The 12,903-nt window shown below is 49.4% G+C and overlaps 1 protein-coding gene across 1 annotated transcript; it reads left to right on the top strand.

Moving 5' to 3' along the window:
- The first annotated feature begins 10,045 nt into the window (after positions 1 to 10,045).
- Positions 10,046 to 11,660, top strand: Cldn5 (claudin 5). The gene has a single exon (XM_028854194.2). It carries the CDS (start codon positions 10,371 to 10,373, stop codon positions 11,025 to 11,027), a length of 657 nt encoding a protein of 218 aa, XP_028710027.1. The 5' UTR covers positions 10,046 to 10,370; the 3' UTR covers positions 11,028 to 11,660.
- The last annotated feature ends 1,243 nt before the right edge of the window (positions 11,661 to 12,903 follow it).

Raw genomic sequence — 12,903 nt, 5'->3', positions numbered from 1 at the left:
AGCAATAGCTAAGAGCTAAAAACCTTACCCTTTACTCTTGCTGTTGCCCTACCTCTCAGAAAAAGACCTACTTCCTGTGTCTGCCTTTTTTTAGTTTCTGTTCTGCCTTCTCATTGGTTGTAAACCCAACCACATGACCTCCTAGTCATTGCCTGTCTGTACAGACCTCCAGGTCTTCTATGGTTGGTATTGAGATTAAAGGTGTGTGTCTCCATGCTGGCTGTATCCTTGACCACACAGAGATCTACCTAGCTCTGCCTACCAAGTGCTGGGATTAAAGGTGTGCACCACCACCGCCCAGCTTTTGCTATGGCTTGCTAATAGCTCTGACCCCCAGGCAACTTTATTTATTAACATACAAATCACATTTCAGTACAAATAAAATATCACTATAACTATCTATTAGAGATCACAAAAATTCTATCAGAAAACTTTTAGAAATGATAATCAAATGCAATATGGCAGGATATAGAATCAGCTTGCAGAAATCAATAGCTTTTCTGTGAATCAACGTCAAACATATAGAGAAGCTGATCATGGGCACACTCCTATTTACAATAACATCAAAGAAAATAATAAATATCCAGGAATAAACCTAACCAAGGAAGTGAAGGACCTCTGCAATGAAAACTTTAAAACTCTGAAGAAAGAGATAAAGACACTAGAGATGGAATGACATCCCCTGCTCATGGATGGATTCGTAGAATTAACATTGTGAAAATGACCACTTCACCAAAAGCTATTTACAGATTCAACGCAATCTCAATCCAAACCCTACCTCCTTCTTCTCAGAAACAGAAAAACTATCCTAAAATTCATATGAAACAAGAGACCAAAGACAGCTAAAGCAATCTTGACCACCCCCCCACCCCCACCCCACCCCCACCCCACCCCACCCCTCCTGCCACACACAATGCTGCAGGGATTAACATTACAGATCTTTTTTTTTTTTTTTTTTTTTTTTTTTTTTTGGTTTTTGGTTTTTGGTTTTTCGAGACAGGGTTTCTCTGTGTAGCTTTGCGCCTTTCCTGGAACTCACTTGGTAGCCCAGGCTGGCCTCGAACTCACAGAGATCCACCTGCCTCTGCCTCCCAAGTGCTGGGATTAAAGGCGTGCGCCACCACTGCCCGGCTACATTACAGATCTTAAAAGATATTGCAGAGACAAAGTAATAAAATCAATATGGTATTGGCACATAAACAGACATGTAGATCAATGGAGCAAAATCAAAGACCCAAATGAGTACACATAACTTCAGCCACTTAATGTTTGACAAATACATTTCACTGGGAAAAAGCAAGCATCTTCAACAAGTGTTTCTGGAAAAAATGGATGTCCCCATGCAGAAGAATGCAATTAGACCCATATCTATCACCTTGCACAAAAACTACCTCCTCATGGATTAAGGACCTAAACCTGAAATACTGAAATTGCTAGAAGGAAACGCAGGCAGTAGTCTACATGATACAGGCGCAGGAAATGACTTCCTAGATAGAACTGCACTTGTCTGAGAAATAAGGCCCAAAACTGACTAGTGGGAATCTCAGGAACAGCTAGAGAAACTGTCGACCAGGCCAGTTCCTGGGGGCCCAGAGTGGACCTGATCAGAGTCCATCCTAGTTAGTATTTAATTAAAGCTTGCTTCAAATTTGGCTCAAAAAAAAAAAAAAAAAAGAGGAGGAGGAGGAGCAGGAGGAGGAAGAAGAAGAAACAAACAAACAAACAAACAAACAAATAAAAAGAAAGAAACAGTCAACCAATCGAAGAGAAGCAAACAGAATGGGAGAGAGTCTGTCAGCTGTACATCTGACAGAGGATTAATATCCAAAATACATATAGAACTAAAAAAACAGACAAAGAAAGAAAGAAAATAAAAAGACCCTTTCAAAAAATAAGCCTGGGGACCTGAATAGAGAGTTCTCAAAAGAAGAAAAAGAATGACTAAGAAATATCTCAAAAAATGTCCATCTCCCTAGCAACTAGGGAAATACACAACAACTTTGAGATTTCATCTTTTCCCAGTCAGAACAGCAAAGATCAACAGATACATCTTCAAAACACTCCTGCACCTGAGGCTCAGGGAACCTTGCAGAAGAGGGGGTGGAAAGACTGTAAGAGCCAGAGGACCAGGGAGTTCTGTGAGGTTGTGTCTCCTAGCAACATCAGAAGCTACACCCATAAAGTCGCACTAACATGACTGCCCAAGTGTGAGCTGAACAAGGAGGACACCAACAACCATGTCAAACTGGACAGAGAAAAGCCTATGAGGCCTTTCTCTACACAAAGAACTACAGGCAAGTGAGTGAGCTGTGAGTGAGAGGTGGTTCTCCCCAGGGAAGAGCACACCAATTGGTTGTCCAGTGCCGAACTATCGGCTCTAAAAACATACATGCAAATAACATTATACAGACTTAATAGGCTATATTTAGGAACATATATGTATACACAAACACATATATGCATGCAATAACAGTTAATAAAAAAGAGGTCGTGGATTTGAATGAGAGCAGGGAGGGGTATATTGAATGGTGGAGAGGGAGGGGAGAAATGTAAAATTACACTCTCACAAACAAACAAATAAACAAAAAGCCAAGGTAGAGTGTTAGGGTTAGAGTGCCCTCTGATCTCCACATGTCTGCCAAGACACATTTGTGTGCACCCTGCACACACACACACACACACACACACACACACATACACACACACGAACATACACGAGCACACATGTAGACACACATCATGCACACACACAAATATGCATGATTTCATAATTTCAGCATATAATTCTACCCACATAAATCCAAATTTTGTTGGATTTATCCTTTAGTATCCCACTTTGGGATTAATTGTTCTGAAAAAAGAAAAAGCAAAGCAAAACTAAAATATGCCACTTGGAACCAGGCACCTGTCATCTCGTATTTGGAAGCATGTGGAACCACATGTGGAAGCAGGAGGAGGGTGAACTTGGGGCCAGTGTGGGCTACGCACACAAAAACTATACAACTCAGTGGATTTTTAGTATGTTTGTAGACTCGTGCCATTATGGTAAAACATATTCGTGACCCCCAAATAAAACTCTGTACTCCGTAGTAGTTAATTTCCAGCCAGTCCCATTCTCTGCCTTCCTCTCCAGGCCTATGCCAGCCACCAGACCACTCCCTGTGCACATATAGACTCTGGACACATCACACAAGGGAAGCAAGCAGCCTCTGAGCCTCTGTGTGCAAACTCTGCATTCGGCATGCTTCCTGGGTTCATCCCTTCGCAGGGCATGGACCACACGAGCAGTTTGTGGCTCTGTCGTTCAGCTCACAGTGTGTAGGGTCGTTAAGCCTTTTGGCTGATTGGTCCCGTTATCATTAAGTAACATTTTTTTCTTTGACCCTGTAAAGTTCCGTAGTGAATCCTATTTGATGTAAATATGGCCCCTGTATTCATTTGGATAATGCTGGTTCGTCTCTTCCTCACTCTTGAGCCTTCGATTCGCACAGCTCATCAGATTTGAGTTCCTTCTAAGTACAACACATTTGGGTTGGATAATCTGTCCACTCTGTCAGTCTCTGTCATTAACGCTGCTTGTGGATCATCCACATTTGATGCAATTACAGATGTGGTGAGGTTAAGTCTCATGTTTCATTTTGTTTGTCTCCCCAGCCTGGTTACTGCTTACTTTTCCCTGCCTTCCTAAAGTCTACTTGAAAATTTTCTAAGTTCCATTTTGAGTTCTCTATAGGTTTGGGGTCACATCTCTTTCTTTGGTTTCTAAGGGGTTGCTTTAGAATTGTACTGTGTGTTTAACTCAGCAAAGTCTCTGGGTGGCAACATGGTTTGCAGGTGAAATGAGAAAGATTTTATCTCCCCTTTTCTGCTACCCCCCCTTCCTGATGTCACATGTTCAGGTGTCTTCCCCCCCCTTCCTGATGTCACATGTTCAGGTGTCTGCTACTCCCCCTTCCTGATGTCACATGTTCAGGTGTCTGCTACCCCCCCTTCCTGATGTCACATGTTCAGGTGTCTGCTACCCCCCATTCCTGATGTCACATGTTCAGGTGTTGTGTCCTCTTTGTAAATGAGATCCACAACAGGCACTGTAATACTTTTGCTTTACTTATGAAACAGAGCTTAGAAAATGAAATGAGGGGCTGGGCGGTGGTGGCACACGTCTTTAATCCCAGCCTCAGGAGGCAGAGCTAGGCAGATCTCTGTGAGTTCGAGGCCAGCCTGGGCTACCAAGTGAGTTCCAGGAAAGGTGCAAAGCTACACAGAGAAACCCTGTCTCGAAAAACCAAAAAAAAAAAAAAAAAAAAAAAAAAAAAAGAAAGAAAGAAATGAGGGGAAAGTCTATTGTATTCACCAATAGTTTGCTTATCATGTTCTTTCTTCCCAACATCTTGGAGTTCTTCTGCTATGAAAATATCTGAACAACTTATTATATGAACTAGTATATAGTTAAATATTTAAGACAAATTGTTGAAGCTGGAGTGATGGCTCTGTGGTTAAGAGCACTTAATATTCTTGTAGAGACATCTGACAACCTTCTGTAACTCCAGTTCCAAGGGGTCCAACACCCTCTCCTGGCCTCCTTGGGTACCAAGCATTCACATGGTGCACAGACATACATGCAGGCAAACACCCATACACATAAAATAAAAATAAATAAATCTAAAAAATTTTAAAAATCCCCACAATTGTCCATTTTCTGTATTCAGGGATGATTAGCAGTAAGATGTGTTTTAAAATTAATTTGCTAGGTTAGCATAAAAGTATCTGGTTCCACATGTTTCCACCTCTTTTACACTTATTTTAAGCAGACCGTAATGATGTCTTTTAGTGATGTTTCATGTTTCTTGTACTCAATACTTCTCCAAGTCCCTGCATGGGTGGCTGTTGTGTTGTTAAATGAACCTGATAAGCTCATGTGTTACACTTGGCTCCCAGCTGGTGGCGCTATTTGGGGAGGTTTTGGAACCTTTAGGAAGTGGGGCCACCTAGCTGGAGAAAGCGGGTCCCTGGGGACAGGCTTGAGGGTGCTTCCATGCACCCCACAGCCATGCTTCCGCCATCACGATATCCCCTGAAAGGGTGAGCCAAACGTACTCTGCTCCCTAAGTGTCAGGCAGCTGGTCACACGGACAGGCAAGTCACGAGTCCAGGTGGTGTACAGTGTTCAACAAATCTGCAATTTTTCAGTTACTGTTTCTTCAGGCATATATTTTTCTTCTCCTTGGACTATTTTTTAGAGACGCTAACTACGCGTCCGTTCCTCTGTCCGAGGTGCCTGGGGCTCAGCTGTCTCCCACCTCGGCCTTGTTCCTTGAGTGTTGCACTCGAGTCAGCTCCTGTTTTTACATCTGTGTGTTCACTCATCATATCCTCTGCAAACTGTGCCAGATTTCTGTCTTTTTGTTTGTTTGACACAGGGTCTCGCTATATAATCCAGGCTGGCCTCTCACTTGCACTCCTCCTGCCTCAGTCGCCTGAGTGTTGGGATTACAGGTGTGCATCACTGCACCCAGTGAATTAATAAACTTTTGAAACTGCGGTTGTCTAATGCTGATCACAGGCAGTGAAAAGGTGGCCTCAGATAACAATATCAGCGATCTAACCTCCCAAATACAAAGAGTTACGAGCAAGGACACGGATAACAGTGTTGTTTGTAATAGAAACACATCACTTGCAGGGCTGGGAATGTAGCTCAATGTAGATTGCTTGTCAAAGACAAAACCATGGTCACTTGTCAAAAGATGCCTGGAGGGATGGCCAAGTAATTAGCTGAATGCAGTCAACCCTCTTGGTCTACAACCACAGACTCAGCCAACTATGTATGAAAATAAGTGAAGCCAGGTGAGGTAGCATATACCTTTAATCCCAGCATTTGGGAAGCAGAGGCAGGTGGCCAGCCTGGCCTACAGAGCAAGTTACTGGACAGCCAGGTCTATATAGTGAGACTCTGTTTCCACCAAGAAAAAAAATTGGCATGTGAAATATATAGACATATATGTATGTCTATATATTTTGTATCATATATGTGAAAGAACATATTTTCACATATATATGAAGAAAATTATATCTGTGCTGAACACTTCTGTATGGTTATGATTCTCTGAACAAAGTAGTACACCAGCTATTCACACATCATTAACAATTTTTTAGGTATCTAAAGTAACCTAGAGATGATTTAAAGTATGCACGGGAATGTCTGCAGACTGAAAGATCACACCATTTATACATTATACCAGCTCTGAGCGTCTGTGGATTTGGGGAATGAGCCCCTAGGTGACATTCTAACATTGATTAGTTCAATGTCCCTCTGAGCCAGAACTCACTCGAGTTCCACTAATCTCCACACCCTTTGGGGTTGTGGCCATTCCCATCTGTGACTCTCAGAGCTTCAGAAGAGGTGGACACATCCACACTCCACCTGCAAGTGTTGGGGACAGACACCACACTGAACACCACAAACGCCCCAATCATGTGGGCATTTTTAACAAAGTGGGAAGTGTTCCCAATCTGATGCCTAGTGACAAAGGAGACTCCAGAAGGACTCGGTGATTCCAAATAGACAAGGGTATAAAGTTGTGCAATGGTGTGTGTGACAAAGGATAGAGGTCATGGAGGTGCTAGACGCTGGAGAGTTGAAGTAGGTGGAGGGAGTGGAGGAAGCTGGTCTGGGTCTTGGAGCATCACTGCTACCTCTCTGGGGCTTGGGGAGAGGTCAGGCTGGACTGTATGGAGACTGCATCCAGTTTGGGTCTTGAAGGCATGATGAATCTACAGGACCCCAGGGCTGTCACATGGGGCTCCCTTCCCACCCTCACAAAACTCTCCTGCTCACTAAAGATGCTGAAAACACAGTGACCCCTGATGATGGCGAGTTGGCACTTACGTGGGTCTGAGGTTCAATGATCTGTGACGGTCAACTGAGCCAGTGAGTGACTTCAAGCCCCTCTGAGGCTCCCAGGAATAGCATCAGGGACATCCAGACTATAATTAGCCACTTCTACAAGTTTATAAACCTGAGGCAGGGGGCTGCTATGAATGGGGGAAATGAGGCACAAGAAGCCAAGCTAGTTTAAAAAGTAGGGACGAATTTAACTCCAGGTCTTCTCTGGGCCACAGAAGACGCCCATATCAACAACTGCAGGGGTCCATGCTTCCTACCCAGACCACCCTGGGTTCCCAACCCAATGGCTAGTGACATGGGAGGTCTCAAGATGCTGCCTTTGGGCCAGTGAGAGCCCAGGCTCTGGGCTTCCGCTAAGAAATGGCTCCGGGCAAGAAGAATTTCGTGGTTCTGTAAACATCTGCTGAACTAGGGGGAAGCATCCTGGACCAGAAGCTGGAAGGGAGGAGGAAGGCTGGCTTTTCACTCCCTTTGAAATAAAGCCTGTTAGCTAAGAGCTTCCCAAATCCAAGCCCTAAATAGATTGTCCATGGAAGGTCAACGGATCCCCTCAGGGCAGGGTCAGCCAGCAGCTGTTGGAGATAAACCTCGCTTTTCTGCAGACTCAGGCCTTTCTCTCACACAATTAATGGGATCCTGTGCCACTTCCCCTGGGGAAGCAGAACAATAGCTGTGCCGGAGCAGGTGGCCTGCCTGGCAATCCCCCTACCAGAGACTGGGATGCATGTCCCCATACAGTGCCTGGCTCTGGCTCCCTGCTGCACTCCAGCCATACTGACCTTCCCCTACTCCAGGATCAGATCCATTCGGAGCCTTGTCCCACCTCTAGGGCGACTGATTTAGTTTTATTTTATTCGGCGAGTGACGGAACTTGCTAAGCAAGTCCTTTACCCCCAGCTGCCTTGCCTAGCCCCAAATGCACAGCACATGTACACCAGGATTTCTGTCTGCTCCCTGGGAACTTCTTCCTGGAATCCTGCTGAGATAGCTCCTCTTCAGGGAGCCTTGCTGCTTCCCTTCCTACCTGGTGCTTCATTGGTGGTTTATTAAGTGTCCTGGGCTGCGTGCTCCGGCGGAGAGAGTGTCCAGAACACAACAAATTCCCAAGGAAGGAAAGCACTTTTCTGTGTCTTGATGGGTCGCTTGGACCACCTTCAATCTCGGAGGAGGCTTGAGGAAGCAATGTGAACCCTAGCTGCCCTTTTCTGGAGTGGTTCTGATCCCATTGCATGCTGGGGAATATGAAGTCTGAGGTTCCGTTGCCAACTCCTAGAGATACTGTGAGGATGTTACCACAGGTACGTGAACTTGCTGGGACCTCCCTGGGTGTCAGGATGGAAATGGTACAAAAATAGTGGGCAGGCGGGAAGGAGGGGAGCATGCCCTGTGGTTTGCAGACCCAACTGGCTGAAAGCAGTAAGCTACTTCTTGTCTAGGACAAATGAATGGCAATAATCACTGTGTTGAGACTCCAGACACTGGTAGGAAAGCCAACAGGCAAAATCTATCCTGGCTTGGACCTTCTGGGGCCTGGATGTAAAGAGGTATCCTCAGATGTGTCCATCAGTGCAACCTTACAGAATAGCAAGACAGACAGACAGACAAGCCAGCAGCAGCAGGAAGAACCAGTTTAAGACCCAGAGGAAGGTGGATCTGATCAATGTGTATGCTTCTGGCCAGTGAGAGCCATAGAGGATTATAGGCAAGGGCCTGCAGGAGCTGCCTTGCTGGGAGGTCTGAAGAGGCTTCAGCAGTTGCTCCAGGAAGATAGCACAGAACTTGAAGGGATGGGGCTGGCAAAATGCATTTCCCTGGCCTAGAGCAGGGGAGCAGGACTGAGAGGGTGAGCCTTGGAGTTTATACCCACTGGGCAGGGGAGAGGGTCTGCAGAAAGGCAGGGAAGGGTTTACAGAGGTGGAAGGCAGCAGAAAATATATGGTGGCTGGGAGGAGCTATTCTACCTATCAGGAGAGTTGGTTTGGTTCAGGAAGGGTGTGTACATGAGGTTCTCCCTGCCCCAAGGCCTGACACCTTGTTCTAAGCACCTTTCCAAGCAGGCACTGGGCTTGCCCCATTGACCTCTCACTCAGAGCCATCTCCAGGAGGAAGTTGGGGCCCAGAAGGGAGAGATTTGCCAAAATCCCCACGTCTGTGGCTGGTCTCAACAATGGCATCCTTTTTCTATAGAGGGAGGCCCCGAGTTCTTCTGAGCATAGGAAAACAACAAAACAAAACTCCAAACACAACAACGACAAAAAACCAGCCCATCCGGAGTCTAGGGCTATCTGGAAAGAAACAAAGGGAATGGGAAGGCGAATGCTGGAAAGGGGATGGTGCCCTAGCTGGGCTGTGGGGCCGGGTGCCTCCACCTGAGCCTCAGGGACCCAGAACGTCCAACCCAGTGGACCTTTCAAGAAATGGCTGGGCCATTGTGCAGAAGAATGCCCGGAAATCCCGCGGCTCCCTCCTCCAGCGAGGATGGGGCTCTTCCTTCTGGCCAGGAAACTCCAAGTTGGCTTCCGGAGGGTGGCCTGGGGGCTGGGGTGGCAAAGCATCACAACTGCTTGCAGGATGGCAAGGCACAGCCTCTTTATGTCCCTTTGTGTCTCTGCTGTGCTGGGACCATAGTCTATGTGCTGGAGGAGACTGGGGACTGAGTGATGGACCTCAGGGGATGGAGGCAGGGAGCATCACAGAAGAGACAGCACAGGCCTTTGCACCGCCCACTTTGTACCAGGCTCTAGGTTCTAGGGAAGAAGTGAGTGTAGGCAGGCGGTGGTTGGGCAGATTCTCTGATGAAGTTATAATCAAGGGCATGACCAACACAGGCTTGCCGAGCATCTCAGCTTGGTGTGCTGAGGGACAAGCAGTGTGGGGGTTTGTTTCACCTCTGCCCAGGGGCTCCGGGAACCTCCATGCCAAGCCTTTGCATGGAGGGGTTGGAATGATCTGGGATGTAGCTAGTGGAATTGGTCGGTTAGGCATGCAGCTAAAATGGAGAGACAGGGCACGCAGATCGCCTGTGAACCCTCCAAGGTCAGCCTGGAGTTGGACAGAAACTGGTAGGGTCTCAGACTGCTGCTGCCCTGCTGGGAGCGGGGGGGGGGGGGGGGGGGGGGGGGGGGGGGGAGGGAGCGGGACTAGTCCTGAGAGCTGTGGTTTCTTCAACTGTAACTGCCCAGGGGGTCCGCGATTGGCTGTAAGACCGAAGGTCTGCTCATGGATTGGCTGGCCTAGCTCGGGGCTGCGCCCTGGGGGCAGAGTCCGCCCCCCTCCTCCCCCAGACTTCAAATAAGAAATCCCCAACAGGCAAAGAAGAACCGAATTGGTGTTGTTGATCCTCCTTTCTGGTTCACGGTGCAGGAGGCGCCGGAGCCAAGGCACCAGAACCAGCTGAGCGCACAGCCCAGGCAGCACCGAGCGCACCCGGGAGGCCCCAGGGTCGTCGGGCATTCGGTCTTTAGCCATGGGGTCCGCAGCGTTGGAAATTCTGGGTCTGGTGTTGTGCCTAGTAGGTTGGGTGGGATTGATCCTGGCGTGTGGGCTGCCCATGTGGCAGGTGACTGCCTTCCTGGACCACAACATCGTGACGGCGCAGACGACTTGGAAGGGGCTGTGGATGTCGTGCGTGGTGCAGAGCACGGGGCACATGCAGTGTAAGGTGTATGAGTCTGTGCTGGCGCTGAGTGCCGAGGTGCAGGCAGCTCGGGCGCTCACCGTGGGCTCTGTGCTGCTGGCGCTGGTGGCGCTCTTTGTTACCTTGACCGGTGCGCAGTGCACCACCTGCGTGGCCGCGGGCCCAGTGAAGGCACGCGTGGCGCTCACCGGCGGAGCGCTTTACGCGTTGTGCGGGCTGCTGGCACTTGTGCCGCTTTGCTGGTTCGCCAACATCGTGGTCCGCGAGTTCTACGATCCCGCGGTGCCGGTGTCTCAGAAGTACGAGCTGGGCGCGGCGCTGTACATCGGTTGGGCGGCCTCGGCTCTGCTCATGTGCGGCGGGGGTCTCGTGTGCTGCGGCGCCTGGGTCTGCACCGGCCGCCCGGAGTTCAGCTTCCCGGTTAAGTACTCGGCGCCGCGGCGGCCCACGGCCAACGGCGAATACGACAAGAAGAATTACGTCTAAGGGCGGGAGGCACGGCGGGGCCCTTCCCGCAGCCAAGCCCGTGTTCGACGGACGCGGGAAGCCGCACGTGGATGGCAACCACAGCCGAGCTGAGTAGCGCAGACTCCGAGGCAAGTCAGGCTGGGTTCCGGCCAGACTTTTCCGCGCCCACAGAGGGTCCTCTGACCGTCACCAGCCAGCTCAGAACAGACTACGGGCACTTGTGAGGACCTGACCGAACTCCTTTTCTATGCGCAGTTGGCCGCGGCGTGGGTGGGGCTCGCGGATTTCATCGGTGAAGCAGGCACCAAATTGCAGCTGACGGTTCCTATTGAGACCCTGGCGAGTTCTGGATGCTGCCTTAATGTCCAGTAGCTCCTGCTGACCTGAGAGGGCAGCTGGAGAACCCGGGGCCCGCAGCGTGGGCAGCCAGAGGGATGTGTCAGAAAGGCATTTTCCTTGTTAGTGGAGAGGAGCCACTGAACCAAAGGACTTAACCTGGACCTCGTCTCACTCCAGCACTCCCCCAACGTGGGGGCAGGGGGGAGAGGGGCGCTGTAAGGTACCAGAGCCTTAGAGGGGCTTCCCTCCTCGCAGCTTGGGTGGGGTGGGGCAGGCAAGAATTTGCTTAGTAAATGGTTTGAACACTCCCAACCGTGTCCTGTCCTCTGTCCAGCTAGCCACTCTGTGCCCAGCACCGCTATTCACCCATCACCCTCCTCAAAGTCTCCCACAGGGATCCCCCCAGTCCTCAACTGGGAGATGCAGTTACATTTGCAAGAAGCCAAGAATGTGGACAGAAAATCCCGGGGTAAGTGCTGGAGTCAGGCTGGGATATATGAGGGGAAGCTGACCCCAGGAGGGGGGTCCAGCTGGAACTTCACCTCGTGAGAATGGATTTGGGAGGTGGGAAGTGCTGAGGGTAGGTAGCCAGGCTGCCAGCTTCTCCCGGAAGACCCTAAAGCATTTTTTCCCAGTGCTTGCTCAATACAGCCGGACCAGGCACTTCCCTCGTTTGTTGGGAGCCAGGGTGAATCAAGGATGTCACCACCGGTCCTCAGCTCGGACTGCAGTGCGTAACTGTTAAATGGGAGGAGAGGCACTTGCTCAGAGAACCTGGGTCTGACTCCAGCCCTTTGTCCTAGCTCCTCTGGTTAGTGTGGCTTTACAAAGGGTCTAGCGTCTGTGTCCTCAGTGTTGGTAATGCAACCGTGTTGACAACCACAGGGAGCCCGGAGTGTGACCATCCTGGGGAAAGACCCCACGAAGGAAAGGCAAGTAAAGCCATCAGCCGCACGGACAGCTTATTGTTTCTTCCTATTCGGGCAATTTTACCTTTTGCTAAAAGACCAGAAACAGCAGATGGAGGGAGGGGTTACTAAGCCCTGACAGCAGGAAGGCTTGGCACCTGCCCCCGACCCTGGCCTCCAGAGGTCTGTTCAGAAACAGTTGGGTCTCTTTCATTATCATGTTTTTCAGGCCTGGCTGGGTTCCTCACAGCAAGGAAGGTGTTAATCCTAAGACTATGAGCTCAGAGAGACTCAGGGTAGATTCTGGAATTGGGAACAGAGAAGGCAAGGGTGGGACAAATGGGGAGGCTGACTTTCCCAGTGAGACAATGCAGTGGGAACCTCATGTGCAGGCGCATGTGCAGAAGGGATCAGGGACAGCCGCAAGCGTGGGGACATGGGGTCCTAGAGCTGGCCCTGCGCCCTAGCTGGCACACTTGGCTGGTGGTGTACTCTTCGCACAGTGGTCTTTGCCCAGTAGTGTGGGAAGGGAGCTGCTCCACCTCCAAACGGCCAGGGTGGCCATGAGAAAGTAGTTAGCTGGTGGCACTACCAGCGGTCAGGAGAGGAGCCAGTCCCCACCCATTGTACCCCCTCATTCCCCCAAG

The sequence above is a fragment of the Peromyscus leucopus genome, chromosome 12, assembly GCF_004664715.2.
Source record: "Peromyscus leucopus breed LL Stock chromosome 12, UCI_PerLeu_2.1, whole genome shotgun sequence".
NCBI lineage: Eukaryota > Metazoa > Chordata > Mammalia > Rodentia > Cricetidae > Peromyscus > Peromyscus leucopus.
The sequence above is the reverse complement of the archived record's forward strand: the minus strand, read 5'-3'. Positions and strand labels throughout refer to the sequence as shown.

What these genes read in the sequence shown, in the direction of transcription:
- Cldn5 (XM_028854194.2), top strand. Translation starts at nt 10,371, where the DNA reads ATGGGGTCCGCAGCGTTGGAAATTCTGGGTCTGGTGTTGTGCCTAGTA.